At 42.7% G+C, this 27204-nt stretch overlaps 1 protein-coding gene across 1 annotated transcript in view; it reads left to right on the forward strand.

Annotated features, from left to right (window-relative positions):
* The first annotated feature begins 202 nt into the window (after positions 1-202).
* POLR2M (RNA polymerase II subunit M) overlaps positions 203-27204 on the forward strand; it is a 97215-nt gene continuing 70213 nt past the window's right edge. The window contains exons 1-2 of the mRNA XM_078684914.1: positions 203-456; positions 21154-21822. Of these exons, the coding sequence (XP_078541040.1) occupies positions 341-456; positions 21154-21822 (785 nt within the window). The 5' untranslated portion in view covers positions 203-340. The remainder of the gene's footprint in view (positions 457-21153; positions 21823-27204) is intronic.

The following is a 27204-nucleotide window of genomic DNA, read 5'->3' on the forward strand; positions in this document are numbered from 1 at the left end:
CACAGCTGAAAGCGCGCCTCGAACAGTACTATTGTATGTACACAGTAGATGCACGTGGGGATTTTCAGCCAATGAGCACTCCGGATTTTTTGAAGCGTAGTAGGCAAGGCTATGGTGCTGGCCTGCCCCAATCCATGGCCAACTTACATTTGACGAGTCCCTCCCACACCAGAATGGGTTCAGCCATCGAACTGGCTGTTACACGACCCGGAAGCAATACAATTTCGTTCACATGCAATTTGGGACGAATAGTTGCCAATAAGTCCGAGTCGCTGACAGTCCGGGTATTCAGTGGAAAGGTGGTGTGTCATCTTTGAGCGAGGGAAATAGTCGGCGATATATGCCCGGCGAAGTAAGCCTCATGGCGAAAAGCCAGAGGGAGCGAGAGCTGCGAGGGAAGAGCTGCGAGGAGTTGCGGGAGATGTTGAAGCGACAAGAAAGTCTCATGGGAAACAGGCATGTTTGACAAGAAAGATTTTGCGTGTTTGTATGAGACTTACCTTTGCTTTCTTTCGCCCATAACCCTCCTCTTAAGAATACGTGTTACCCTTCACCTACCTTACTGTACGGCTTTCAAATCCTTATCAAGAACGTTTTGTGGCCGCTGATCACCTTGGAGTCAAACAGTCCTGGAGCACACTTCAATGTGTGCACTTTTTATAAATCGTCAGTCTGGCTAGGATGTTGTGTGTGTCTGTTTAGCACCATTCTTATGTTTGTACAGTCGCACATCCATGACTTTGAGTGAGATGGAAAAATGGGGGCTCACTAAAAGGGTAGCGGCCAATGTAATTAAGACTGTTACTTAAACACGTAAACTAAATTTCTCTAATTACCATGGTGTTCCACCCAACCTGTATGGTTTTCCCTCTCTTAAGCTTTCCGTGATTGTATTCAGATAAATAACCCAGCAACTGGCATACATCTACAACCAGCCAGGACCATTGTCATTAGTTGTTAGATATTCAAGATAAACGAGTAACAAATAAATATTGAAAATGTTTCAGTTCTGAACTTTGTTGAGACTGTGAATTAAACATTATTGAGGCCGCTTCAGAGATCTCGTGGCCATCATAAACACCCTACCCAAATCATTTTTAGGTCTCGCCTGTCGATGCGCATGCGCATCGAGCAAGCGAGACTATAGGGGCTCATCCACTCTTTATCCACACTGCAAGGAATCGTGGCGATTCCTTGCAGTGCCCGTGACTTTTAAGCTCAATGCGCATGCGCATTGAGCTTAAAAGCGCGTGCACAGCCGCCCGCATTCCTCCGACACCTTCGAAGTGAAGCTTAGCTTCACTTCAAAGGCCCGGCTTCCACGGCCGCCAGGCCACATCAAAGGCTTCCCCAGCACTGCCCCGCCCATCAATCACCCTCCCACTGCCACCCCCCTCCCTCTCCATATGGTGCGCTCTGCCTTGTTTCTCAAGCCGCCCCTCTTAGCACCCATATCAAGGCCACCGCACTGTCAGTAACTTTTAAAAACATTTTGCTTTCAGCATGGCACTCATCTAACGACCATCGCACTGTTCGGTAACTTTTAAGGATGGCGCCATGTGGAGCCACATGAGCAGTCATGCTGTAAAAGAAAATAAAGTGTGTGTACGTTTAACATACATACCAATATAAATTGTGCATGTTTAAAATACATAACGCAACTAAGTAGTGCAACTGATCTCTAATGCTGCTGGCTACACTCCTGTCTTTAGACGCTGCAGATGGTCTTACTCTGCTGACTGGTGTGGTTCTTCTAATGTGAATGTTATGAACCACCCTTTTCATGCAATTTCCCGTAAACAGCCTGCAGGCTCCTCTGCTGCTGGAATTTCCCCCTCCCTTCTCGCCCAGTACTTTGCGCGCAGACACCATCTGCCTTAAACAGCCTGCAGGCTCCTCTGCTATTGGCATTTCCCCCTCCCTTCTAGCACAGTCCTTCACCTCGGCGTGCACTCGCACCTCCTTTATCCCCTTTCGGCCGCTTAGATGTTCTCAGTTAGCCACGTGCTCTCAGCCTCCTCTATGCCTTTTAACTCCGTATTTCTTGCTCTAGGTCCATTCCGTTCTCCCCATTTTTTCCTTCCTCACTGACTTTATCTGCATCTTTCTCCCTATCCTTCCATCCTTCAACTTTCTCAAGCTTTCTTCCTCCGGATTTCTGAATGTTATGAACCACCCTTTTCATGCAATTTCCCGTAAACAGCCTGCAGGCTCCTCTGCTGCTGGAATTTCCCCCTCCCTTCTCGCCCAGTACTTTGCGCGCAGACACCATCTGCCTTAAACAGCCTGCAGGCTCCTCTGCTATTGGCATTTCCCCCTCCCTTCTAGCACAGTCCTTCACCTCGGCGTGCACTCGCACCTCCTTTATCCCCTTTCGGCCGCTTAGATGTTCTCAGTTAGCCACGTGCTCTCAGCCTCCTCTATGCCTTTTAACTCCGTATTTCTTGCTCTAGGTCCATTCCGTTCTCCCCATTTTTTCCTTCCTCACTGACTTTATCTGCATCTTTCTCCCTATCCTTCCATCCTTCAACTTTCTCAAGCTTTCTTCCTCCGGATTTCTGCTCCTCCATCTCATGTGTGCTTTCTTCACGGGCTTCTGTCTCCTCCAGTGTTGATTTCCCACTCCATGCCTCTGACGCCTTCTGCTCGCAGCCAGACTGTCCGTTTCCTCTCTGACACTGTCTGATTGCTAAATATTGCATCTGCTGGTGTCATACCACCAGCCTGGCTGGGGCGCCTCCTGTGGAATATGACCGAGCCAACATTCCTCTACCAGGCTTGGAACTCGTCCTCACTCGTCCTCACACTACTTTATGACACACACACTGAGCCCACACACTACTTTAGGCCACACACACTGCGCCCTCACACTACTTTAGGCCACACACACACTGCGCCCTCTCACTACTTTAGCCCACACACACACTGCAGCCTCAAATTACTTTAGGCCTCACACACTACGCCCACACACTCTGCACCCTCACACACCCTGCACCCTCACACATACTACACCCTCACACACACTGCACCCTCACACACTCAGTGCCACATAATTGATGTGCACGCCTGTGTGCACTGAGTAGACCTTCAAAACAATCCAAGTTCTCTACCGGAAAACTGCCAGTGAAAATTCATATACCAACTTCTAGCTCCGCTCCTAACCGTAGCAGACCTCACCTTGAACCGCTCCGCATCCCCACTGAAGCGTCGCACGTCAAACTTAGCCCCGGCTCCGAGCTTTCGGAACAGATCGAAGGCATCCATGTCGATCCCAGCATGCTCCGGGGCAGCCGCCGACCAGCCAGCATGCGAGCCACGGAAACTAAAGAAGGACTACAAGAACAGGCCAAACACTGTCTTAATTATTTGCATTTGGCACGCGACCTTCTAAATCTGCATCCTGTCAGGCAGTTCCATTTTCGGTGCGCCTTGCACCTTTTCCTGGAGTCTCCTGCGTGCATTGAAATGTACTTTATCCGTATTCTCTGAAGTTATCCAAGTTCTGGCAAGCACCATGCAGGAGTCCTGCAACACCGCCGCTGCTGCCGTGAGCAATTCACGGATTTCCGGCTATTTGCGCGTCCACAACACTGTACGCAGAACAAGAATATCTGGGGGCGCCGCCATGCTTTCAATAATCTCCAAATTCTCCACGGACCACCCTCCGGCGTTTTTCACAAAGCTGCTCCTATTTCACACTCCCCAGTCTCACGTGGTACACCCCTCCTACCAGCCTTAGTGGTACTCAACCCATACCAACCCCAGAGATCTTCTTGCCATTCCAGCTTCGCGCGGGTTCTCTGTCCTGCCACTGTCCCAGTGCGTTTCTACCCTGGGAATGCCCCACCGTGCGCCGGTCACAATATCTCACACAGTTCGCACCTTGCTGTCTCGCTGTGGTGCTCTCTCTGCCCTGCAAATCTCTGGCCGTTTTCCCGCTCTATCAACTCCCAGTGGTATTTATGCTATAGCCCCCTCCTGTGGTATTTCTGCCCCCCATAGCTTTGCGGTCCCTCACTCACCCTCAACCCCTCACCCTCACTCACCCTCACCCTCACTCACCCTCAACCCCTCACTCACCCTCAACCCCTCACTCACCCTCACCCTCACTCACCCTCACCCTCACTCACCCTCAACCCCTCACCCTCACTCACCCTCACTCACCCTCACCCTCACTCACCCTCACTCACCCTCACTCACCCTCAACCCATCACCCTCACTCACCCTCACTCACCCTCACCCTCACTCACCCTCAACCCCTCACCCTCACTCACCCTCAACCCCTCACCCACCCTCACCCTCAACCCCTCACTCACCCTCAACCCCTCACCCTCACTCACCCTCACCCTCACTCACCCTCAACCCCTCACTCACCCTCACTCACCCTCAACCCCTCACCCTCAACCCCTCACCCTCAACCCCTCACCCTCAACATCAACCCCTCACCCTCACTCACCCTCACCCTCACTCACCCTCACTCACCCTCACTCACACTCACCCTCACTCACCCTCACCCTTACTCACCCTCACTCACCCTCACCCTCACTCTCACTCACCCTCAACCCCTCACCCTCACTCACCCTCACCCACCCTCACTCACCCTCACTCACCCTCAACCCCTCACCCTCACACAGTGGAATAGGTCTCGGAGCATTTGAGTTCGAGCTTTTAGAAATGTTTATGGTTTTTTTTTTTTTAATTCTTTAGCATTGGCTACAGGAAACAAAAATGCTAAAGATTTACAAAAAAACCCATAAACAATTCTAAAAGCACTAACTCTAATGCTGCGAGACCTATTGCATTTCCAATGCTTGTTTTGTTTGCCATGATATTGCAGCTGTCGCCAGATGGAATGTAAACCTAAAAAGAGGTTTATGAGTACTACAGAGGTGCTTTGGCTCTGCCCGCATGGAGGTAGCCAGTAGTACATGCGTACTGTACTTAGGCAGTCTTAGACAGGTCTTAGTTGTAGCAGCAATTTATGTTACCGGCAGTGACCCAGACCTCCGGCCTCAGAGCTTCAAGTGGCGCCTCAGGGCAAATAGCGTCACTTCAGTGAACTTCACTGTCCGGTCACGCTGGTTTGTGGTTGTCTTCTCCAGAGCCTCTCCTCGCACCTGTGGTTACAGCAACTTCCCACACAAGGGCGATGGTCCAATTGATACAACACCATTTATAAGTGCCCAACGACAACTCCTGGCATACGGGTCGCCATCCTTCACAAAATACTGCACACAGGCAATGGCCCGATCAATGCAGCCATGTTCTGGGTGTGCGGCGGCCCCTCCTGGTGTACGGGGTCACTGAACTTGATAACACAGCCCACGGGCATGGCCCGATCGGTGCAGCACATTTCTTTGCACAGGAGCTCCACACGTCTGGGCTGCCCTGTGGATCTTCCTTCCTCCAACACACTCCTCTCTCTCATGGGCAAAACTGTCTTGGCGAGCAGGCAGGTACTGGGGCTCCAGGGAAGGTGATCTTAGTTTCCCTGGGTAATGTACCCTCACCGAGCAGGGAGACTAGCAGGCTAGGTCCCTAGTCCTGGTCACAGACAAACGTCTTGCAGAGCTTCTCCTCCTCATGCAGCCCAGCTGGCTGCTTGGCAGATGACAAAGTATGGGTTTCCGGACTCCCCTACTATTAGTTCTTTTCCAGGCATAAAATGTTATTTAGGGTCTGGACTTTTGAAGTTTTATGTTGGGGTTCTGCTCCTTTGATATGCCATCGCTTCCCTTCAGCCTTCCTTCTGAAAGATTTCTGTCACAGCAGGCAGGATTCCAAAGCTGATTGACCCACAACATGATTTATGGGAGGGGACAAAGTTCACACCTGGATGTCAGCTACAGTGATCTATGCATCCCATTTCAAGTCTGGGCCCTTAGCCCTACCCTTTATGATTCCCTTATCAACCTCATCTCCATCTTCCTGAGATGTCTCCAGGCCCTTGCCTTGTGAACTGTCACTGAATGAAAGAGCTCTTTGAAATGCACAAGTAGAAACTGGCTCCATCTTACCCAGTACTTATTTCGCCCAGCTCACAGGAATGCAGCAATGTACAATTCTGTCAGTGGAGATTCTTCTACTCATGTTTTCTCCAGGCAGGCCTGGGCTTCCCAAATCGGAATCCAAGGTCCTCTGTGCGGTGTTCCATTACATGCATTTCTCCTTCAGCATACATGCACAGCACACACTACTGTCTAGTATTGGTGTGCCCATGTACCATGCTATCAGCAGCATTTCTACATGCAGCACATGCACTCAGTTGCACACACTGTTCAATACTACAGTCTCTCTGTACTGCACGAGTGTCACTTTAAACCCACACTGTCAATGTACACACATTTACCATGTGCACACTGTTCCTTACTGCATCGTCTGTGTAGTGTATGTCTTGTGCACTCACATGCACTTCGCACATGTTTTCACTAGGCACACACTTCTACATCAACCTGATGTAGTCCAAGTATGAGCTTTACACACAGCAGCAGAACCTTTGAAAATGCGAGTGAGCCTGTAGGCCTCACTACAATGACTCAAGGGAAAAAGGACCTGGTTACTACTATTGATGATCACACAGTACTGCTACCACCGTGCTTGTGCTGTTTAACTCTGGTGAAGGCAGTAGCCTTCTACCATTATGAGGGCAGCGATTTGGGTGCTTCTCCCGGTCCAACAACACCGCAGTCCATGAGACAGGCCTATGCCAATTCACACACGCATGATCCGTGTTCACCTATGGCAGAAAAAATCCGCTTTAGGAATCCAGACAATTATACAGTTGGGTACTCAGGACAGGGGTACATGTCTTTACAATGCAGAGGACTTTTCCATCCCAATGGCAGACATGAGGGATGTAATGCAATCCCATCCCCTTACATCATTAACTTTATACATCGGAGTGCATTTTTGTGTTTGCAAGAGTTCAGTCGGAGCTGCCCAGAGAAACACTAATCTACATGAATTTTATTGACTGGCTTAACAGTGCAATTGTTGACTGACCATAGGTGCTCCACAAAAATGAGCTTTCAGAGTACTTCTGAGAGAGACGTTTATGCTCCACAAATGTTGTAGTGAGTATAGGATTTGATTGGCCCGAATTTGTGTGCTTCCACATAAAGACTGCTTGTAGTGTAATTTTTGACTTATGGCAATGTCTGTACTCGAAACAGCGGGACTGAGTTCGTTATGGTAGCAAGCCAATGAAAATAGCTTTACGCATAATCTACTTATTACGACATTTTATGATCAAGGCAATAGCAGGGATATGGAATTCCTATAGCCCTACGCCCGGGACATATTTTTTGGGATCAAGGGCTACACGTTTTCATGTGTACTTTGTCCTTGGGACATGTAGGGCCAACCCCCTACAGCACAAACCCTTTGGCTGCCAATTTACAGTCCCACATATTGGATCAGGGACGAGCATTGTCTGTAGTTAAGGTAATATTTGTGTCCATGTGTTAATTCTGTTCAAATTTGTATTTATGGTTCATTAATGCAAACCCTTTATTATTTTTGCACTTGATTAAGATCAACCAGGTGTATAAATGATCTGTTAGATGTTCAACATTTGATTCAATGCCTTTTAGACTCCCCATTTCACTCTTGTTTCGATTATTGTTTTGGGTACTAGTTATTATTCCTGTATATGATTATTGTATGTACTCCCCTTATCTCTCTATGCTCCATCACATAGCCCTACCCTACTCGTGCACTCAGGTTATATTGAGCTGTTATGTTTGTACTAGTTGATTCAATGCCCATTAGATTCCCCATGTTAGACTAATGTTCTGATTTGTTACCTTTGCCTCAAATTGTAAAGCGCTCTGATATCCTTCGGGATCAAGTTTGCGCTATATAAAACTTTATAAATAAATAAAATAAATAAATTAGGGTGCGCGCTCTAAGTGAATGTAAGCTCAGATTGCATTACTGATAGAGGTTCCAGTATAAAAATGTGTACACACGTTTTCAATGTTTAGCAATATGAGGCTATGTATAATGCTCCCAGAATGCTACCTGATTAGATGCAAATATTTGCAGATGCTTGAAAGCAAGATTGGTGATTCTTTGCTTCCAAAATAAAATGTTCACAAACAAATGCAAAAACATTTAGCTAAACTTCTGCAAAATTGTAGGTATCATTTCATTGCAGCATCATTTAGTAAATGTGTTGATGTATGCTAGTATTCCCCAAAAATATTCATAATGGAAAATCATTGTAACCAGTTTTAATAAGATTATGGGGAAAATAGAAATAAACCGGCATTGGTAAAGCAAATAGGTCTGAAATTGTTGATCAGCCTTTTGGTTTTGTCAATGCGTGACTTGTTCTGGCATGGTTTTTGTAAAACCTTATTGGTGTGGAAGCTGCTGGGCCCTCACCATTATAACAAACATTGGCAAAAGCAAAAACAGTTTTGGTCTCAAAAAGCACACCTTGCCACAGTAGTTCCTGGCACTGAACAAAACAATTGTTTGTCGATGTGCTCCTTGTGAAAGAACAGAATGCGGTCACTCACAGTGAAGCGAGCCGATAGAGACAGAATGTTAATAAACATTAAAGGCCATGGTGAAGCCAGACCTAATTATGGGCCCAATTATTAAATAAAGTCTCAAAAGTGCACCCATGTCCTTGCATTAAGTGCAGAAATACAGCTTTCGTGAATTCATAATACTTTACAGTAGCAGGCCAAGAAATAGTACTCCTGGAAGATATTTGTGAACTGCATTTTAGCATGAGCAAATATGCAGATGAATTTGCTCATGAGAAAATCTGAGTGTTTGCAAGTTCACTTTCCCTCCAACCACTTTTTTTCCAACCCCGGAAGACGTTTTATGTCTGCCATTGTCAGGAGTACATTTCCAACCTTTCTCAGTAGGGGAAGAGATTATAGATGAGTTGGTGCACACCCTTCAAACATGTAAGTTAGTAAGTTTGCACAGACTTAATAGGGCATTCTAACCCTGGAACTGTTGCTTACCATTACCTTCAGCCCCAGTATGTACATCTGTGGAAACGTAGCAACATAAGGGAATTGCTAGTACTCAAACCCTACTATCCTATGGTATGAGCCCTGCCATAATCAGAGAGGCTATTTCAGATCTCTTATATAATGAGATGTCAGAAATAATTTGTCGCCGCATTACATGGTTCAAAGGGGACAAGTGGATTTTTTTACAGGACAAGTAGATTTATGAAGCAACCTGCTCCATGGACTAGTAGACATTTGATTAAATTCCACACCCCTGCAAAAGGCTTAATCTATTTACTGTAAAAAGCATATGTTAAAGTCAATAGGCCTTTAAGGCTGGATTGTTATTCCATTCCTGTAATAACAATCCTAAAAGCCTACAGATAGGTATTTTGATACGTGGATTATCACCGTTTACTGAAGTAGGCAATTCTTTTGTTGTAGGTGACTCCATATGAAAAACTGCAGATATAGAGGAGTTACTCTTTGGGAATTCTGGTTAGGCCATTTTAGGAGAGAGCGTATTTGCTTAGCAAACTGTGATTTTGCATATACCTTTCTAAGTTTAATACTGTTTGTCTGATTGTTGCCTTGTGGGAAAAGTTTATGCTCAAAACTGCAGGTCTCAATTTATTATGGTGATGAGCTATGGGTGTGACTGGTACGCTCGGAAATGTTATGTCCAAGGCAATATTTCTAGCCTGCTTATTATGAAACGCTATGACTAAGGCAGTTGGTTTAATTTGTTTGCTTTTGTCATTATTTATTTTAGTTAGTACTTTTTTCCTTGGTTGGGTAAAGCATCCTCCTTGTACTGCTGTGGCATTATTTTAAAATCAGTTGATTGGTGGGTCTACATCAATTCGGTTCCATATATTCATGAGCAGCACATATAATTGTCCACCCAGGATAATGTCTTTCAATAGGGATAACTCATTACCAAGCAGACATCGGGTCCTTAGTTTACCTCGAAGTTTTTTCCAAAGGTATTGCGCCATTCTTTCTTCAAAAGTATTAGTAGCATTACATGGCACCTGATGTATACAGATAATCTACATTTTTCAGTACCTCACAATCACCGGTCTCCAATATATCCCACTTTTGCAATTGAAAATCTGATTCTTGGGTTGCTTTTTTCTCCAGCATTTCATGAATTTTCTCAACTTACATTTATGTAGATAGTAGGAATAGGAAGTCTGTGAATATAATCAAAAGGAACGTCTCAAAACTATTGCAGCATTTAAATTATATTTTAATATTCATCATGGTTTCTACAGTGCCACCCTCATTTTCTTCAGCAAGTTTATTTCTGGTTACTTGTTCCTAATTGTAAAATACTTCTCAAAAATACGACCTGTAGCCTAATTTATTTTTTCTTTAGTATATTTCCATTGTTATTTTCGTTTAATCTCCAATTCATGTTTTATCACTTTATCATGGATAATTTGAAGCTTTCACTGGATGTTTGTTCATCATATGTTGCTTATTTCTGCAATAGTTTGTCATCTCTTGTAGAATAACTTCACGGTCTATCCATTGCATGTTTAAATATAATTTCCAGTATTCAGTTGGAGTCTCTGTAGCCCACTCATGTATGCACTGATTAGGATTTGCATGCATAGGAATAGTGTAAATGTAGTCCTCTTGGGATGTGACTTACTTCACTGTACCTCCGTAATTAGGTCCCCTGCAGCACTTATTGAGTTGTCTTTTCAACAGTTTCTCCAACCGTTGTGATTTCTGTTGCAACAGACTACTCACACTTTTTTGTTGACTGTCCTACCTATTAAGATTTATATACTGTTTCTTTAAGTAACTCAGCTGCTTTCCCCTTAAGTCTTTTTTTTAGTGGCATTCATCCTCTAATTTTATATAATTGTATACAGTAAACGACACTCCTAGTTTAAAAAAGAAATATATTAATTCAGGGCTAATAATCTATGTATTTCTAAGTAAGAAGCTACATGATATTTGTCATTAAGTGCTTACTTTTGTTCTTGTTGTGCACTTTGCTTGGTCTATTGTTTTACTGTGATATTGGAGCACTATTGAAACAAAGATAGGGCTTGTAAACATTCACCATGATGAAGACCATGCAGGTTGAAACATGTTGGTGTCAGCTGCTGCTAGTTATTGATATCCCTATGAAACTATGGAATTACTGCAATTTAGGTGCAGATTGTCATTTCATTGTGTTCTTATGAGCACCCACACACATTCCAACAGTTTGTAGCAACACTCTTTAGTACAGAAAAGCAACACCAGTGCATTTCAGCTCAAATATGCCTTGTTTACAATAGTTTGACATAAACTCATGTGACGTCTCAAAGACTCATGCAATCTTAGCTGTAGCCAATATGTATATTCTGAGGCATTGTTGGAATTGTAGTTCCCCATTCTCCAAAATTCATAATATTTATCCATATCCTTTTAGGTTTTATACATTTTCAATTTTTTGTTTTTAGACAATTGACTCATTTGTCAATAGAAAGTCCCAGTTGATCCAAACAATAATATATACACATTCTATGAAATTTGCAGAGCTCCTTGGAACAGAATTAAGGAGAGTGACAAGGCAATCATTTTTTGTAGTGGTCCACCGTAATTTTCAGATACTGTTGTTCACATTATAGTTGTCAGAGAACTGCTGTAACGATCATTAATCGATTGTGCAGCATGTGCGGAATATTTGATTACCGCCATATCTTAAGCCGTTGTCTGCTATTCAATACATGTATCTTATCCTGCCCTGTGCCTACCTTACAAAAGTAATTTTCTGTATGAACTGGCATATTTATTCCCTACCCAAGTGGACTCTTGCTGTTCAAAATGTACATGTTTTCACAATAATGCCATCATTCTGTTGTTGGGCAAATCAACATTACTTTGAGGTGTACCAAAAGTTAATTCTTTGCCAAGTCAATAGCTCTTTTTTTGGCCAGTATAGCCAGAAAAGCACACATAAAACCCAAATATAACATTAGATAAGATGCAGTACGCATTACACCTGTACATACAAACATGCATTAACACAAATATACAAACAGTAATTTAAAAAAACAAACCTGGCACAGAATTCTGTGTAATTGGGGTAAAGAAACACACTAAATACAAGATCTATATTATTTCATCATCACAAAAACAGGCCTTATTCTGTGTAATAACAGTGCATGTTGGATAAATATGTAAATCTGACTCTATTCAGTTCCTTTTGGTACAAAATTATATTTTGTTCCCATGGCTATTCACTGTATATATTTGTAATTATTTAATTGGATCTTCTTTTTTCGCTGTTTTGATATTTTCAGTGATTATTTTTATATACATATAATTCATTATTTACAATTCACAACCACATATGTGCATAACACACACATATATATATATATATATATATATATATATATATATATATATATATTGTGTATCACACAGACAATACATTACAGTGCTATACGAAAATTCACATTCAAAACTAAGAGAGGAAGTTACGTGAAAAAACAAAATCCAGGATATATAAACTGTACAGAAAAAGGAGAATTAAAATGTGAATTTAAAGTTCCTTAAATAGAATAAACCCAGATACAGCTGAATCACCCGTGAACAGAAAAAGTTTTATTACTTCGATAGTTAATTAGCCATGCTCACGACCAAGCTAAGGTCGATGGAAATAAAGAAAAGAGAAACAGGAAATCACTGCATTGGTAATCCTTTCTGTTTTGCTGTCCATAGACTAAACTATTATTGTCTTCAATCTTATTAAATTATTCATCATTATTTATAACCCGTGTGTCAATGAGATAGTGGGTGAATAAAGGATAAATTAGTGTCATTATCCTGTAGTCCTAAAGCAAAGCAATGGTCTACAATCTGTGACAGCTGAAGACAATGTTCCTCAGATACGGTGAAGCGTCACATGGGTTCATTCAACTCTATAATAATATGAAGCATAAGGAAACATGAATTAATTATCTCTATACATTATTTTATTGTTCAAAATACCTGATTATTTGAATAATCTATGGAGATATTGTCCTATTATGTACCTGATTGTAAAGAACTGTTGAGTATCAAGAACCAAATATTGATCTGATTGATGACTCCCAAGGGTTACTCAATCTGTAACAAGCATTTGCAATGCAATAGGTCTCGCATTTTTGCGAGTTTAAGCTATTGGCATTGTAAATGACAATGCCTTTTATTTATGTTTTAAAAAACAAAAATCATAGGCATTGTCATTTACTATGCCAATAGATTAGACTTGCATACATGCGAGACCTATTGCATTGCAAATGCTTGATTAAAATTTCCCTTCATTGCTTCCCCGCCCTTCTCTGTTCCATTCTGTAGCTCATCGTTTACCTGCTGCCCTATCCCTCCACTCCTCCATTGCTCCCCAAACCCTACCCAGCCTGCTTCTTTTTTAATTAATTAATGTTTTGCATACTTTGTAGGAAGGCCAGGCAGCTGCAATTTGCTTCCAGGACGCCCCTCTCTGCCTTTCTGTATATACGCTTTCACATTCCTTTTTTCCTTTTTAGTTAGTGCTCCAAGATGGCTTGGAGAGTTAGAATTGAAAAAAAATACACAATTCAAGTCACTTGATGATTCATGCGCACATATTGATCATGCTTGTTCGTATATACATCAGTGCTATTCAGAGTTAGTAATACCCATTATTTTTTCGACTGATGTTAAATAGAATCGGGAAAACCAATATCATAGCCAAAATGTGAGATGCCTTTGCTTTCCAATGATTGTGATCGGCAGTCAGTGGCTATCTCACACAAAATGAAGGGTCCGGTCTGTCCTGCATCGTATGCATGCGGGAATAATGGGTAACTCTTCCCTGCCACAATCTCTGCCATGCGGTCCTAAAGATACATACACGATTTGCTTAAAGTGCCCTCAGTGGAACAGATCTATAAAAACTAGGGAGCTTTAGGTCAGTAAACACTGCCATTACCCCACACCTCTGTTGAATGAAACGCCGCAGCCCGGCTTCAACAGGAAGCCAGGCAACCTTTGTTGGGATGGGGGCGGGGCCAGACAAATACAGGAAGCAGACGGGAGTCTACCCCACGCTCCTGTGCCCGCCGGAAGATTTGCGTGACTGCGTCTCAGCGCGGCACCCGCCTGTTGCCCAGAATGACTGGATGGCTGCCGAGGGACACGAACGAAGAACATGGTGAGTGGGGCGGGTCTGGTGGGGCGGCGGGGGTCTTGGTGCGCTTGTGTGTGTGCTGTGTGTGTGTGCGCGCGCATGTGTGTGTATGCGACGGCGGGGGTGGGTTCTCTGTATGTATGTATGTATGGGTGCATGCGTGCATGGGCGCTTGTGTCTCTGTGTATGCGTCTGTGTATGCAGTGTGTGTGTGTGTGTGTATGCGACGGCGGGGATAGGTTCTCTGTATGTATGGGTGCGTGCATGGGCGCTTGTGTGTCTCTGTGTATGCGCATGCGTGTGTGGTGTTGGAGCTTCCGAGGCAGGAGATGGGCACGGCGCCGTGCGCGCCCACGAGGTGCAATCTGCGCTCGTGCATATTTCTTGTTCACATTCCCAAATACGGGTGACAATAGGTTTCGAGCCAGACACAAGCAAGCTTCGCTTGCTTGCATGTCTAGGCTCGACCTAAAAATGAATTTGGACAATATTTGAAAAAAAAACCATTACTCTACAGTCTGTGCTAAAGTTTTAATTTGAGAAAAAGTTTATTTTAGCGTGCTAGTCTTATAATATTATTGTGGGATTGGGTTGTAATACTCACAATATATTTAAATAATGGCACTCCAGCATCTTAGAAATTGGAAATAAAATTGAATAGTTATCTTCATATATCTGATAGCTGGTCTACGATGCTATAAAGGGATTAAATGATAAATAAAGAACAGTCTTTGACAAGAGCCACCCAATGGCATTCCTGATTACCATTGTTATCAATCTAGTCTATTTATACTTACTTAAGAATTTTGCAACTACATCTGGAAGGGATTCTAGATGGAGTCCTCTGCCATTTATATCATATTTATCTCCCACCCGTTTTATCTGGAACAATAGATATAAGCATGTATGAAATAACCTATGTGATGCATTTCCCCTGTAGTAGGTGATATCAATGTTTCAGATGTTATTTAAATTGTGTATATATACACCCGTGAGCAAGAAGCTTAGGCTTCGAAACGCGTAGGGTTTGTTTCTCCGTGTGATAATAAATACAGCACTTTGAACACCATTGGGGCCCCGGTTCTGGTCTTTTTTCGTTGAAATACGGACTCGTTGTACCAAGAGTGTGTGGTATATACATATGTATATATACTTTCGGGGTATCAATTCATGAAGAAGTTACTATTTTAGGGGTTTTGAGGTATTCGGTATCTCCCTATTCCATTCTGTACGTTCTCACATGAGATTTGTAATGCGGGTGTCTGTCACGAACAGTGTATCTTTATACCCTGCTGATTGAACAATACACGGACCCACATAAGGCTCACAATCAAATTGCCATATTAGGAAACGTGTGGTTAGGTTATTATTGCAACAACCCGCTGTGTATGGGGCTGTGTGGAGATATCCACCTCATTCTGCCTTAAATAGAAATGGGAGTTGTATAATGGCATCTAGTTCTTAAACTCTATGATTATATTGCGCTTTTAAAGACAATGTCACAGTTGATATCCTGAAATTGCTACTTAAACTGTCATGTAGTGGTCACCTACTAAACTTCTATAGCATTAGTGCAGGGGTCGATTATTCACTTACCCACATGAGGGGCGGCAAAACCTCTGGCGGAGTGCTCTGTTCTGCGAAGAATCAAAAGAAACAAATAGATTTGATCTTGGTTGCTTTTATAGGATCTGAAGTAATGCTTAAATGGTGTCTGACGTTATGTTATGTTAATTTCGATTTATATAGCGCCAAATCACCGACAGGTCTCTTAGCACTTGCTTTGGGAACCCGTCCTGGCTTTCCCTGCGAGATTACCCCTACTGGGCATCCCCAAGGAGAAGACCAGGCATCCCGCCGCGGGAGGCCGTAGTGGAGATTAAGCAAGCTATTGCCCAGAGCTGCAGAGTGTGAACCCATGATTCGAGTAGGCACCGAGACGAGAATTATCGAGTCCGTGGACATTTGGGCTCAAGACCCTGCCGCGTCGGGAATTGAACCCTGGTCCCGGGTCTGACCTCTGCATCAGGGTCTGCCTCCTCTAACCAGTGAGCCACACTTCTCCGAAGTGAGACAAGCGTTGGATGTTTCCCCTTTAGTTTGTCTACGCAAATCACTTCATGAACATGAGAGATGAACTAGATGGTATTACAATGGCGGCGGCCATCTTGCAGTGGATGCTCCTACTTCTTTTTACCGAAAGAAGCATCTCATCCTGCGTAATTTAAATGCCCTATTCCAATCGACATCACTAATTATTCTAAAATACAATGAAAATTGAAGAAAATGTACAAAACAATAACAATTTAAGTTCCTTTTCTGCCGATAGGCCGGCTCCAAAATTATAACAATGAGTAAGACTGTGTCAAATATATGGTAACTATGTATAACTTGACTATTTGTATGGTTACTCAGTAGTTGTATTTTAGACTATGAACAAATTGAACAAAAGCTGCAGAAAAAGACACTTTGCTCATTTCCTGTTGGTTTACACGGCAAACATTTCGCCAACATTGTTAAACCTGTGTAATGATCGACTTGAAGCATTGGCCATTTTTCAACATAGTGGAGAGGCGTATTTGGCGGCACATTTGTTATTTTCATTCTCTGGTTTAGGATATCTTCCACTGTTGCGGTGGTATTGAGGTGGGGGAACTGCTGGCTTATAAGTGAAAAGGGGTCAATTAGAGCTGCATTGAGGCACAAAATGTTTGACTGCCACATAGAGAAAAGAGAATTTTTAAAAATGTCTTTATCGAAGCTAATGAAATGTTAGAGGTTGTTCAAATTGGGAATCTTCCACTGCCAAAATCTCTTTTAATAAGCTTTTTGAAGAAATCATTAAGCATGAAAAGGGATCTTTTGCTTTGTCTGCAGCACATGGAAAAAGCCTCGGCCTTACCTTACTGGAATCTTCCTCATGGAGTATGCAGACTTGTTTTGCTTTTAAGGCCAAATTTACTCCCTCTGTGCTGCGTGATCACTGGAATTTTTGAAGGCGCATCCAAGGAAAAAAGGCTTGGTTGGCTTGTAAGGCCAAATTTACCCCCTCTGCGCCGTGCGATCACAGGAATTTGGGAAGGCGTACCCAAGGAAGAGAGACTTCATGAACTTTTCACTACCCATATACTCAGCAGTTGAAGCTCATCAGTGTTTTTTTGCCTTCCCCCCCACATCCCCATGAGATGGTTTGCGCAAATATTTTTTTCACTTTTTTAAATGTTTCTGTGTATTAATCCTTTGTTTTGTCCCTGTTAGTTGCAATTATGTTTGCATAGCTGCAAACATAATTGCCTGTGCACCTTTTGCACTTTTTAAGTGTATTTGTGTTTTTTTCCCTCAAATTCAAATCACATGGTTTTATTTGTCCTAATTGCATTTTGCACGTCAGCACTTTTTAAGAGTGTTCCTTTTATAATGTTGTAACTATGACTGTGCACTTCCTATGTAGACCTCAATTAAAATTCCAAAACACAAATAATTGCCATTTAAGTGGTCTGGGTCGTGTGAACGGTAAAAAAACCTACTTGTGATAGGATGTCCACTATGTGAAGACCGTACCCGCAAGGGGCTTCCTCATCCTTCCACGGTTAATTGTAGACAAGGGATTGGTTGTCTCCAAATGGTTCACCATAGAGCAAAAGTCATATTTACTAGAGATTTGCCCACCGATGTGGCATTGCTGTCTGAAGGGAGTGGACTCTGTGAGGAGGTATGCACAGGGCGTAGTAGGGTTTTGGCCACCTAAGGGGATTTGGATGTCTGGAGTGAATACGCTGTTCATGAGGGATTATACACAGGACAAAGACCATGCGCAGCAGATGGTTTCCCTCCCATGTATGTTTAGTTGTCCACGAGGGGTTGGCTATCTGTGAAGGTTTTGGTACAGAGTGTATGCGGTGCGTACTAAGTGTTCGACCACCACAGGGGGTTTGAGAGACTGGAGGGCATTGGCTGTCCTTAAGAGGTTATGCACAGGTCAAAGACCGTGTGCAGCAGGGGCATGCCAATCGTGTACAATTGGTTGCCCACTAAGGGTTGGCTGTCCGTAAAGGGTTTGACACAGGGCAAAGGCCGTGCACAGATTGGGTTCAGCCAGCTAACATAAATGTAGTGTTTGAAGAGCGTTGGTCTGCGAAGAGTCCTATAGGCGGTTGGATTCATATTTCTTTTCAGTGGCACCCCACCCCCCAGTATTCTCGCATGGACCCCATGTGTAATCCTGCAGGAGTCCGGGCTGTGTGTCACAGAACGAGACTTATTTTTGCATTTTATTATGAAGCTTTTTGGTCCCCTCTAGCCCCCTTCCCACTCTCCCAATACTGAAAGGGGGACGGGGTACCACTACCATGCCTGCTTATATCTTATTTGTACTGTAGTTTCACGACACCTGGACTTAATCCCTGGGTCCTGTAATGGTGGCAGTCACATTGTTCAGTCCTGCAGGACTGAATGGGCCAATGGGGGGGAAAAGCCCTCCCTGTTAATCAAGTCACTCTATAGAATTTGCAGTACCACTGGAGTCCAGCAGAACCAACCGTCCAGATATCACTATTTCCAAAAATGGCAAAAACAGATTTTAACCAAATTGCAAAAAGCATGCTTTGTAAGTAAATATCTAGCTTTTTGCCAGATTTGGTGTAATTCTGTTGAGGCATTTTTTCTGTGTCACTTCCCAAAATTCCTCTGGGAAATTGCATTGGAAAAACGTGTTTTGGAACTCCCTTTTCTCTCCGCCGCAGCTTGATGGATCACCCTGAAACATTCTAGGAAGGAGCTAAGGTGGGTGAACTTTTATTTGGATAGTTTTGCGAAGATTTGTTAAACTGCACTAGAGGTATTAGCAAAACAAAAAATGCTCCTATTGAAACTCTGACATAACTATAACTATATAGGGGTGTCTGCCACTGTGCAATATATTTATTTATACATATATATTTTCAGAGGGCTGCAATTTTCTACTGGGCAATTTTTCACCCGGGCCGATTTCCAAAAGATCTTTTGCATTTAAATAGTTTTTTATTTACGGCTCCCCGATTGGCATCCACATCTGAGAACTTTAAAGAAAATGTTTGCCATTTGATGCCACTTCATGTTTTCTCCGTGGGCCGTAAGCACTTAATGTCAAGCTTCCGGTAAGTGGTCAACAACTAGAAAAAACTTTTCGAAACTTGCTTGTGGATTGTCTGTCGCATAGTCATGCAAACTGACTACGCATAGCACCCTGGTAGTAGATTTTTCTAACACCTATTTACTGTTTTTATGGTTTACATCTTTTGTTTAGTTTTAGGTGCATAAGTTAAACAAAAACATATTTACAGTTTTTATTGCAATTCTCTGTATTCCCAGCACACGTTTTTTCCTCAAACGCCATACCATGGACTTCATGCGTGTCATCCTGGTCTCTTATTGATCTAAAGTGAATTGCAGGTATCTCTCAACCCTATACCGGTATGCTCATGTATGAAACCTATGACACTATTAGATTGACAGATTTGGTCTCATATACCCTGCTTTCCCTTTCTATGTGGTTCCATTAGTGTGACCATCCATTTGCAGGGCCACATATATTTACCTTCCATCTACTGTCCCTACCAATATGAAACCTTACCACGGATGACCCCTCGCTCTATTAGGGTAGATAATACATTTGAGCATCTGGCGGCCATGCATAAACTCATTATTGCAGCACGCTATTGGACTGGGTGGCTGAAAAGAATTAAGAAATGCTTTTTAAGTTCTGGTAAGAGGCAGCCGAAAGGACATCGGGCTTAGTTTGTACTATGTAGACGGAGAAGGTACCGTTGCTATCTCTGGTTTTTTAAATCATTTGTTGTGTGCACAGTACGGCTGTTTATCTACGTAGCTGTCAACTGCCCCCATGTTCCCAAAGTGACTACCAGGCAGTTCTGTGTTTTCAGTCTGCAGGGCAGGATTTGTATTTCTTATGGGAACATCAAACTAGTTGAACGTCTAGGTCCATCATGTGTAATAGTTCTGAGTGAAAGCCATCCTCGTCACTTAGTTAAGAGCTATGTAGTTATTTGATTGTCTTCCATTTGTTCAGCATCAGTATTGTATCGATATGGACTCAGACATTGATTCTTTCGGGCCACTCATCCAGCATTGCTGATTCTGCCTAATCATAGCATTGGGTGGTAAATATTCCGAGGTGTGTGGGGGCTCTTAAGGCTTTGATATACATCTACACGGAAGTCTCCTCTCACCACGTATATCTACTTTAGGAACAGTCTTGCTTGTTTGCCCTCAATGATGGCTAATTAGCCATTAGATCACATATATACTGAGCTTATGCCTCTCATCGGTTCAAACCTACCTGTCCAGTCACTCTGCCTACATGGACATTTACCATGACCTGTCTGTTTCGTGATGTTCGTATGTAAACGAACAGCACCAGTAACTCCTTCACCCCTAGTACGTCAGTGTTCTAATCCATCTGGCCGATTGCACATTGTGTAAATACCATTACTCCCCTCTCACACAGGCAGTTCACATTGTCCACAAACCTCTCTCTGTACACACACATATACCCTTCCATTTACCCCTAAGTTTGGATCGCTTGCTCTTTTGTGACTACTTTAATGCCCCCTCATAGTCTCCTGCCCTGGTCGTCACTGCTACTATGAACCTCAAGCCACCAAAGGGATTTCAGGTCTCAAAGTAACGGCTCAGTACCTCCACCCTCATTCTAACCACTGCCCTCTGGGCTCCTCTTTTACAGTCTTACATAATTTCCACCCAAATGAGTGCAGTTGATTCCGACACCTGTCAAGTGCCAAGACACAATCATTTGATTTGTGCTATATGAAGAGTAATTTTTATTTTCAAAAAATGGCATTGCATTCGATTTTCTAGACAGCTGTGGTAGTCCATCCTAGCATGATGAGTCTTCTCTCAAAACCTAGTTGACTTAGACTAAGGTATTTATTTTTGTACTAATCTGAACGTATTTGTTCTTTGTTGACATGTCTCTATTTTCTTTTTATTTAGGGCATTCATTTCTAAACTTCCAGATAAAGGTAAAAAGATTTCGGATTTTGCTGAAACCCTGAGAATTGCCATCGAAGAGCATGAAGAGCTGAAAAAAACAACCGAACTGCTGTCTGCTTTTAGAATTGATTTTCAGGAGAACCTTAACAATGTAAGCAAGAGCAAATCAAGCACTATTACTCCAGAGCCCCATTTGCAAACTATACATGTGCCAACAGCCTTAACTTTAAGTGACAATAGCAGCGAAAACCAGCCTAGTGTGACAGAAATTCAAAAAGAAAAAGATTCTATAAGTGCGTGTAATAAGACGAAGATTGCTGTAAGCCAAAAAGAAGGTACAGAAAAGATTTTTGACATAAACAATGTAAAAGAATCGAGCAAGTCTGAAAGCAGTGCCTCCTCAATAACTGATGTGAACAGCAATACAAATGATCCCCAGAAGGAACGCGAGGAAGTTAACACGGACATGCTGATAAGTGCTATCCAGCAAGTTACTATTGATGATAAACTTGGTGACAGTGAAAATACAATAGGACAACATAAAAAAGTGAAATTAAAGATAGCTGTGCCTTTTCTAACTGGTCCACAAAAGAAACTTCATTACATTGAAGTTCTGGAAAACCGAGCAGAAAACCCATTAACAGCGAGACCAAAATTTAAACCAAATAAGTAAGTACTATGAAAACTCAACATTGTTTCGAGGTTGGAAATCTTGTTCATGTTTAATTTGGGAATGCTGATGAAACCTCATGTGCAACTAAATGTTTTTAAATTCAGACCTAGTTTGTGGTTTGTTAATGTGACTTATTTGGAATCAATTGTGCTCTTTCCCCCAATACCAGGCCATTGTGCCACACACTAGATCCATTCCTTCAAGAAACATTGTCTTCCAGATCAGAAAATTATTGATAATGTATGGCAGTGATGTTTGCTCTCCCCGTGGAAAAATATTTTTTGTTCAGTGTACTCAGTGTGCCTGAAAAAGTAATGCTCTATGGTCCCCTCAATGAGCATCTTCACAATCCAGATTTTGAATCATGGAATTGCACTTTTGACCATGTCTCTGACAGCTCTAGGAGTGCTTAGAGTTTCAAGGTCTTTTTTATGTATTATTTTGTGTGTGTGCTGCATATCACGGGTGTTTGAGTAACTGTCCTTCACAGTGGTTCTCATGGTCTGCACTTTGATTTTGTATGGATATCCCAGCTTCCATTTGGTGGGCAACCCATATGCATTCAGGATATAATGGAACAATTCATCGGATGACTTTGATCACCAAAGGACTGGAGTATGTGTGCCTAATGGGGAGAGGATGTGAGCACCTGCAACATTTGGATGACATAAAGCTTATCAGAAGAAATGTGTTATTAGCATTATTAATGCAAGTAGATTGTGATTAAAGAGAAGATAATAGAGTAGGCATGCACAATTTTACAGAAATTGCATGAGGGATTTGCTTTTTAAAGAATTTGTAAGGAGTTTGTTGAGCACTGATTTTAGGGGAGTGGTACAGGAGTGAGCAGTTGAAGACATTTCTGGGTCTATCAGTAGGATTTATATATTGCATTGTGTGCTGAGACAAACCCAATTTTTGGATATATACATTTTTGGATTGAGTTGGTGTGGATGGCCTCTTTCTCTTCATTATAGGAACTACCAGGTTTAGCTGCTTAATGAATTAACACATGCTTTACAGGGATCTGTGTTTCACTGTCTCTGTGGTTACAGACTTGATTATCAGTGAGTCCATTTAGCCGTTAATCTTTCATAGCTCAATAAATGAGTACCATTTAGTTGGGTTAAAATTGTCATTGTCTGTCATTAGAGTCCAGTGACCCCTCCCCCGACAAATAATTTTGTCATGTTTTTCCTGCTAAAAAACGTTTATATCAGCCAAGTGGCTATATGAAAGCCAAGCGTTGGAAAATCAGTTTCTTCATTAAATTCTGCTAGGCGTTATTCAGCTCCTTTCTTCAAGGCATGCCCCAAGGCTGCCTTCTTCTAGCAATCTGTAGAAATGCCTACGTTTCTGTTCCTGTACCTGGCAAGAGGAGTACCCAAACTCTAAAGCTCAGAAGAGGAGTTTTTCAGGCCGCACTGGTTGAGCTTGATGTATTCTGGTAGAAACATCTTGGCACACTGGCTACAAGTTTGTGGCCCACCGTTTTACTAAGTTTACATGCAGAGTTTGTATATTCCAATAGTTCAGCTCTGTGACTGGTTTTGGGCAGTTCTGCCTTTTGCTTATTCAGTCATTTGCTTACGCAGACAGTCCAGTCATAATCCTTAACTTTGGGTGTCAGCAGGAAGGTGGGGTGGAGTAGAGTCTCCTATCTGGGAAATCCCATAAGAAGAGCGCAAAAGAGAAAGAGGTTGTTCCATCTAACTACCTTTTAACCTGTGATTGGGAGTAGGTAGCCCTTCTAGGAAAGAGTGGCAGAAAGTTGTGGGGGAATTTCCCTAAACGTCAAATGGATCCTCTGTCTCCTCTCCTCCACGCCCTAGAATCTGATCTACTACAAAATACCTCAGAACTGTCCTGAAAGGAGCCCCTGCAATTTACGTTGCGGTCTGGGACTCCCTCCAAACTCCGTGTTAGTACCATTTGAATTCAGTAAAGTCGAAAATGAGAAGCCGGTAGGTGACTCTTTCTGGCAGGTGATGGAGAAAAAGGCTTGTCTTGCTACTATAATTAGTTTCTTCTACCACTGTTAATTCTCGGCATTCTATTGAGCTGACTGGAATGTTGTGACCCACCAGACCCTTGCTCTATGCCTCATTCCATGTCACAGGAAGCCCCTAGAGCACAGCATGATTGTCATGTGTGCTTGGGTAAAATGTCAAAAACCTAAGAGGTGAAATGTCAAAAACCTACGGAACCCTGATGTGGTAAAGTCGAGCCAGAGGCACATGTTCCTCAGTGCCATGCAGGGGGGCTTTTCTGCCCTAGCTTGGTGCTTTCATTAAAACAGTAAAGAAAGGCAGTGAAGTCAAAAGAATAAAAAATTACTGTGGACTCTGTTCTACTGTTCTCCCTCATTCCAATAAGACTAGAAATAGCTTGTTGATATATATTTAGTTCAATTAAAAGAATTTTGGAGCTCTTTATGCATGTGTTTTCTTCCATGTGTATTAGCTCTGCCTCTTGTGCGTGCGTCTCTAAGTACCTGTTTTGTTTTCCTTGTCTATTGTGCAGAAAACAATATTGGCTTCTCTGGTGCTTAACTTGTGTTTTGTTTTTCCCTTGCGTGGTGCAGCTCGTTCTCACGACATTTTTTATTTGGATTGGACTGTCTTTCAAAGATCATTCCTCTCTCCATCGTACATTCCATTCACAACTGGCTTCAAGCATGCCTTCCCTTGCATCATGCCGTTCTCTGTAGCTGGCCCACAAAAGCCTGCTTTTTGCATCTGAGGTACCAGAATCCAGTACGTTTCTACATATATCCTGAAATGTGAGGTCACTGAGAATATTTGTACTGTGTATAGATAGCCAATAAGTGATGTCAAAGGAGACCTCAAATCCAGAGCGGGACAGAAGCTACTATCTCCTTGTCGACTTGGTAACCATGCCAAGGACTGAAATAAACAGTCCCTGGTGTGGTTACCAAGTCAGCAATGCCGTTTGATACTGGATAGTTGGTTGTCTTGGTTGACCGGTTACTCCATCACCAGGGTGACTGATATACCGTCTGCTGAAATATAAATACCATTATATCCTATGGGGTTTATATTTCGTTAGGCGGGATTTCTATCACCGTTGTGGTGGAATAACCCGTCCGCCAAGATCCAAATCAGGTCCTAAATTGTAAAAACTGGTGTGCTGTGGTATCGTACAACTTTTTCAAACCAGATCTGGGTAGGAGTGGTACCAGATTCCTGATCCAGTACTCCACCAAAGAAGCTTTGAACACACTTGCCTTTGACCAAAATCCTAATGCTAGCAAGTTTGACCCCTTCCGGGGTTCTGTTCCTAGTATTTTAGTACCATGATTTCCTGAGACCAAGCCGTTAGCATTGAAAATACCTAAAACAACGTATCCTACACTATTTCTTGAATAAGCTGTTTATGGAGCAGAACATAAGGCTTTTGCATCTACATCCGTACTGTTGTGGGTAGAGTGATTCTTCTGCTTATGAAGGAAAAAGGTTTAAGGCATAGGAAGAGGAAAAACCAAGGATAGAAGTGAAATTCCTTCTGTCTTTAGTCTATACTCTTTTTCCAGATCTGAAGTATTTCCAGCAATGTAGCTTGTTTTCCTGCCTGTATTGCATTATGTTTCACAGGCGATACCATATTCTCTGGAGGACTTTGACTACAATTGCCACTTTCCAGTCCCTCCAGAGCTCCTCTTTAATGTGATAGGGAGAGAAACCAAGTGGCCTCCTCTGTATTCTTGACCATTTGGTTGCTGCATGTTGAGACTGCTTTCTGTTATCCTTAGAACAGAAGGAACTGTCCTACTCCTCACTCTAGTTTGTCAGGGCCCTCCTCCCTTTCTAATGAACTTGCATGTTACATGACTTTTTACATTTAAGATATCCTAAAGCTACTACAGATTCCTTTTTATCTTCTCCACTTTTACAATAGAAATGACTTGTACTCTTCTTTATTTGAACAGAAAGAATTACAGCAGGATTATGATGGTATCCTTGCAAAGGACAGCCTAGATGTGTTAAAACATTGCACTGTTTTGACAGATTGCTCAATGATATCAACAAAATTCCAGTTCTGTATTCTTTTGCTGTAACTTCTTCTCTTAGAGTTGATTCTCCACACATGAAGGGGAAGGACCCTGTTCTTTACCAAAAAAGCAAAAAGTAGACTAGCATTCTTTGAAGTCTGATGTTAAACAGGTACACCTGCTTTGATTCTGTGGCATCCAATACTGTAGATGCACCAGTCATTTCCTCCTAATTCCGTTTCTTCAGGTTTCATGTCAAGTTTCGAAAAAAATATGGGCGGTGCAGGATTGACTTTGAATGGTATCTTATTTATTTGACGAATTTTATATAGCGCTGGCTAGACCCAGAGGTATCAGAGCGCTTTACATGAGGATCTGTGGGTTACAAGGTTACAAATTACATATGTTACACAAAGCATAGTAAAGCCTAAGAAAGAAAGAGCCAGTTATGGGAGTTCATTGGGGGCAGGGGCGGGGAAGGGGACACAGCGTGGAGACAGGGAGAACAGTGCCCAATATCTGTCTGGGTAGGTGACTGCCAAGGGGGTGAACCAGGGCAGATCTCCTCTATAGCTGTCTAAGCAGCTCCACAGGGCATCGGCCATAATCACTCGGTCTCCAATGTCAGGGTAAGGAAAGCGGTAAATTGTAAAATGGCAAGATCAAATGGGCAAATTGGTGAGATATGAAAAAGCTAAACCAAAGTGTATGAGGGAGTCCACGAAGGGGGTAGCTTCCAGGGGATAGAGGTCTAGAAGCCAGTCCCAAGCTAAGGGGCTTTCGGTCGGAGTTAATCCTCTGTTGGCCATCTTGAGGACGTCCATTAATGAGAAACGGTGCGGGGAGCACCACTGTGAGCGTCCTGTTCCAGGTGCCAAGATCACAGGTGGGGCCCGAAATCGTGCCTTTTGTTGCCAAGGGCACTCTGGTTGCTTAGTGAGCTGTAGTCACGGCTGCCTTAAGGAAAGAGTAGGGTCTATCTCCTTTACAATTGTTGGTTTTGATCAAAGGCAAAAATATCCTGGCAATTCTTCTCCCTTTCTCAGATAAATGCTACTCGAGTTATGGCTGTTTACTGCTTGCATACTTTTGAAAACTAATGCCTTCAGAGTTTTGTGGGGGCAGGAGGGCATTGTGCTTGCTGGCAACTGGCACGAAAGCTATAATTTCCCTGGAATGGATGCTTTCTAGACAAGTCTTCAAAAATGAACTGATGCCGAAGGGGTTAATAAGGACTCTAATGCTTGCCGTGAATGGGTCGGTTTACATTTAGAGACATTCCGGGTTGAGTATATTTTCCTTCACTGGGATAGTTGGGGCAGAGTCCTGCATTTGCCCTTTATTCCCAATACTTTATTTTCTATTT

This window comes from Lissotriton helveticus, chromosome 3_2 (assembly GCF_964261635.1).
Source record: "Lissotriton helveticus chromosome 3_2, aLisHel1.1, whole genome shotgun sequence".
In the NCBI taxonomy this organism is placed as follows: Eukaryota; Metazoa; Chordata; class Amphibia; order Caudata; family Salamandridae; genus Lissotriton; species Lissotriton helveticus.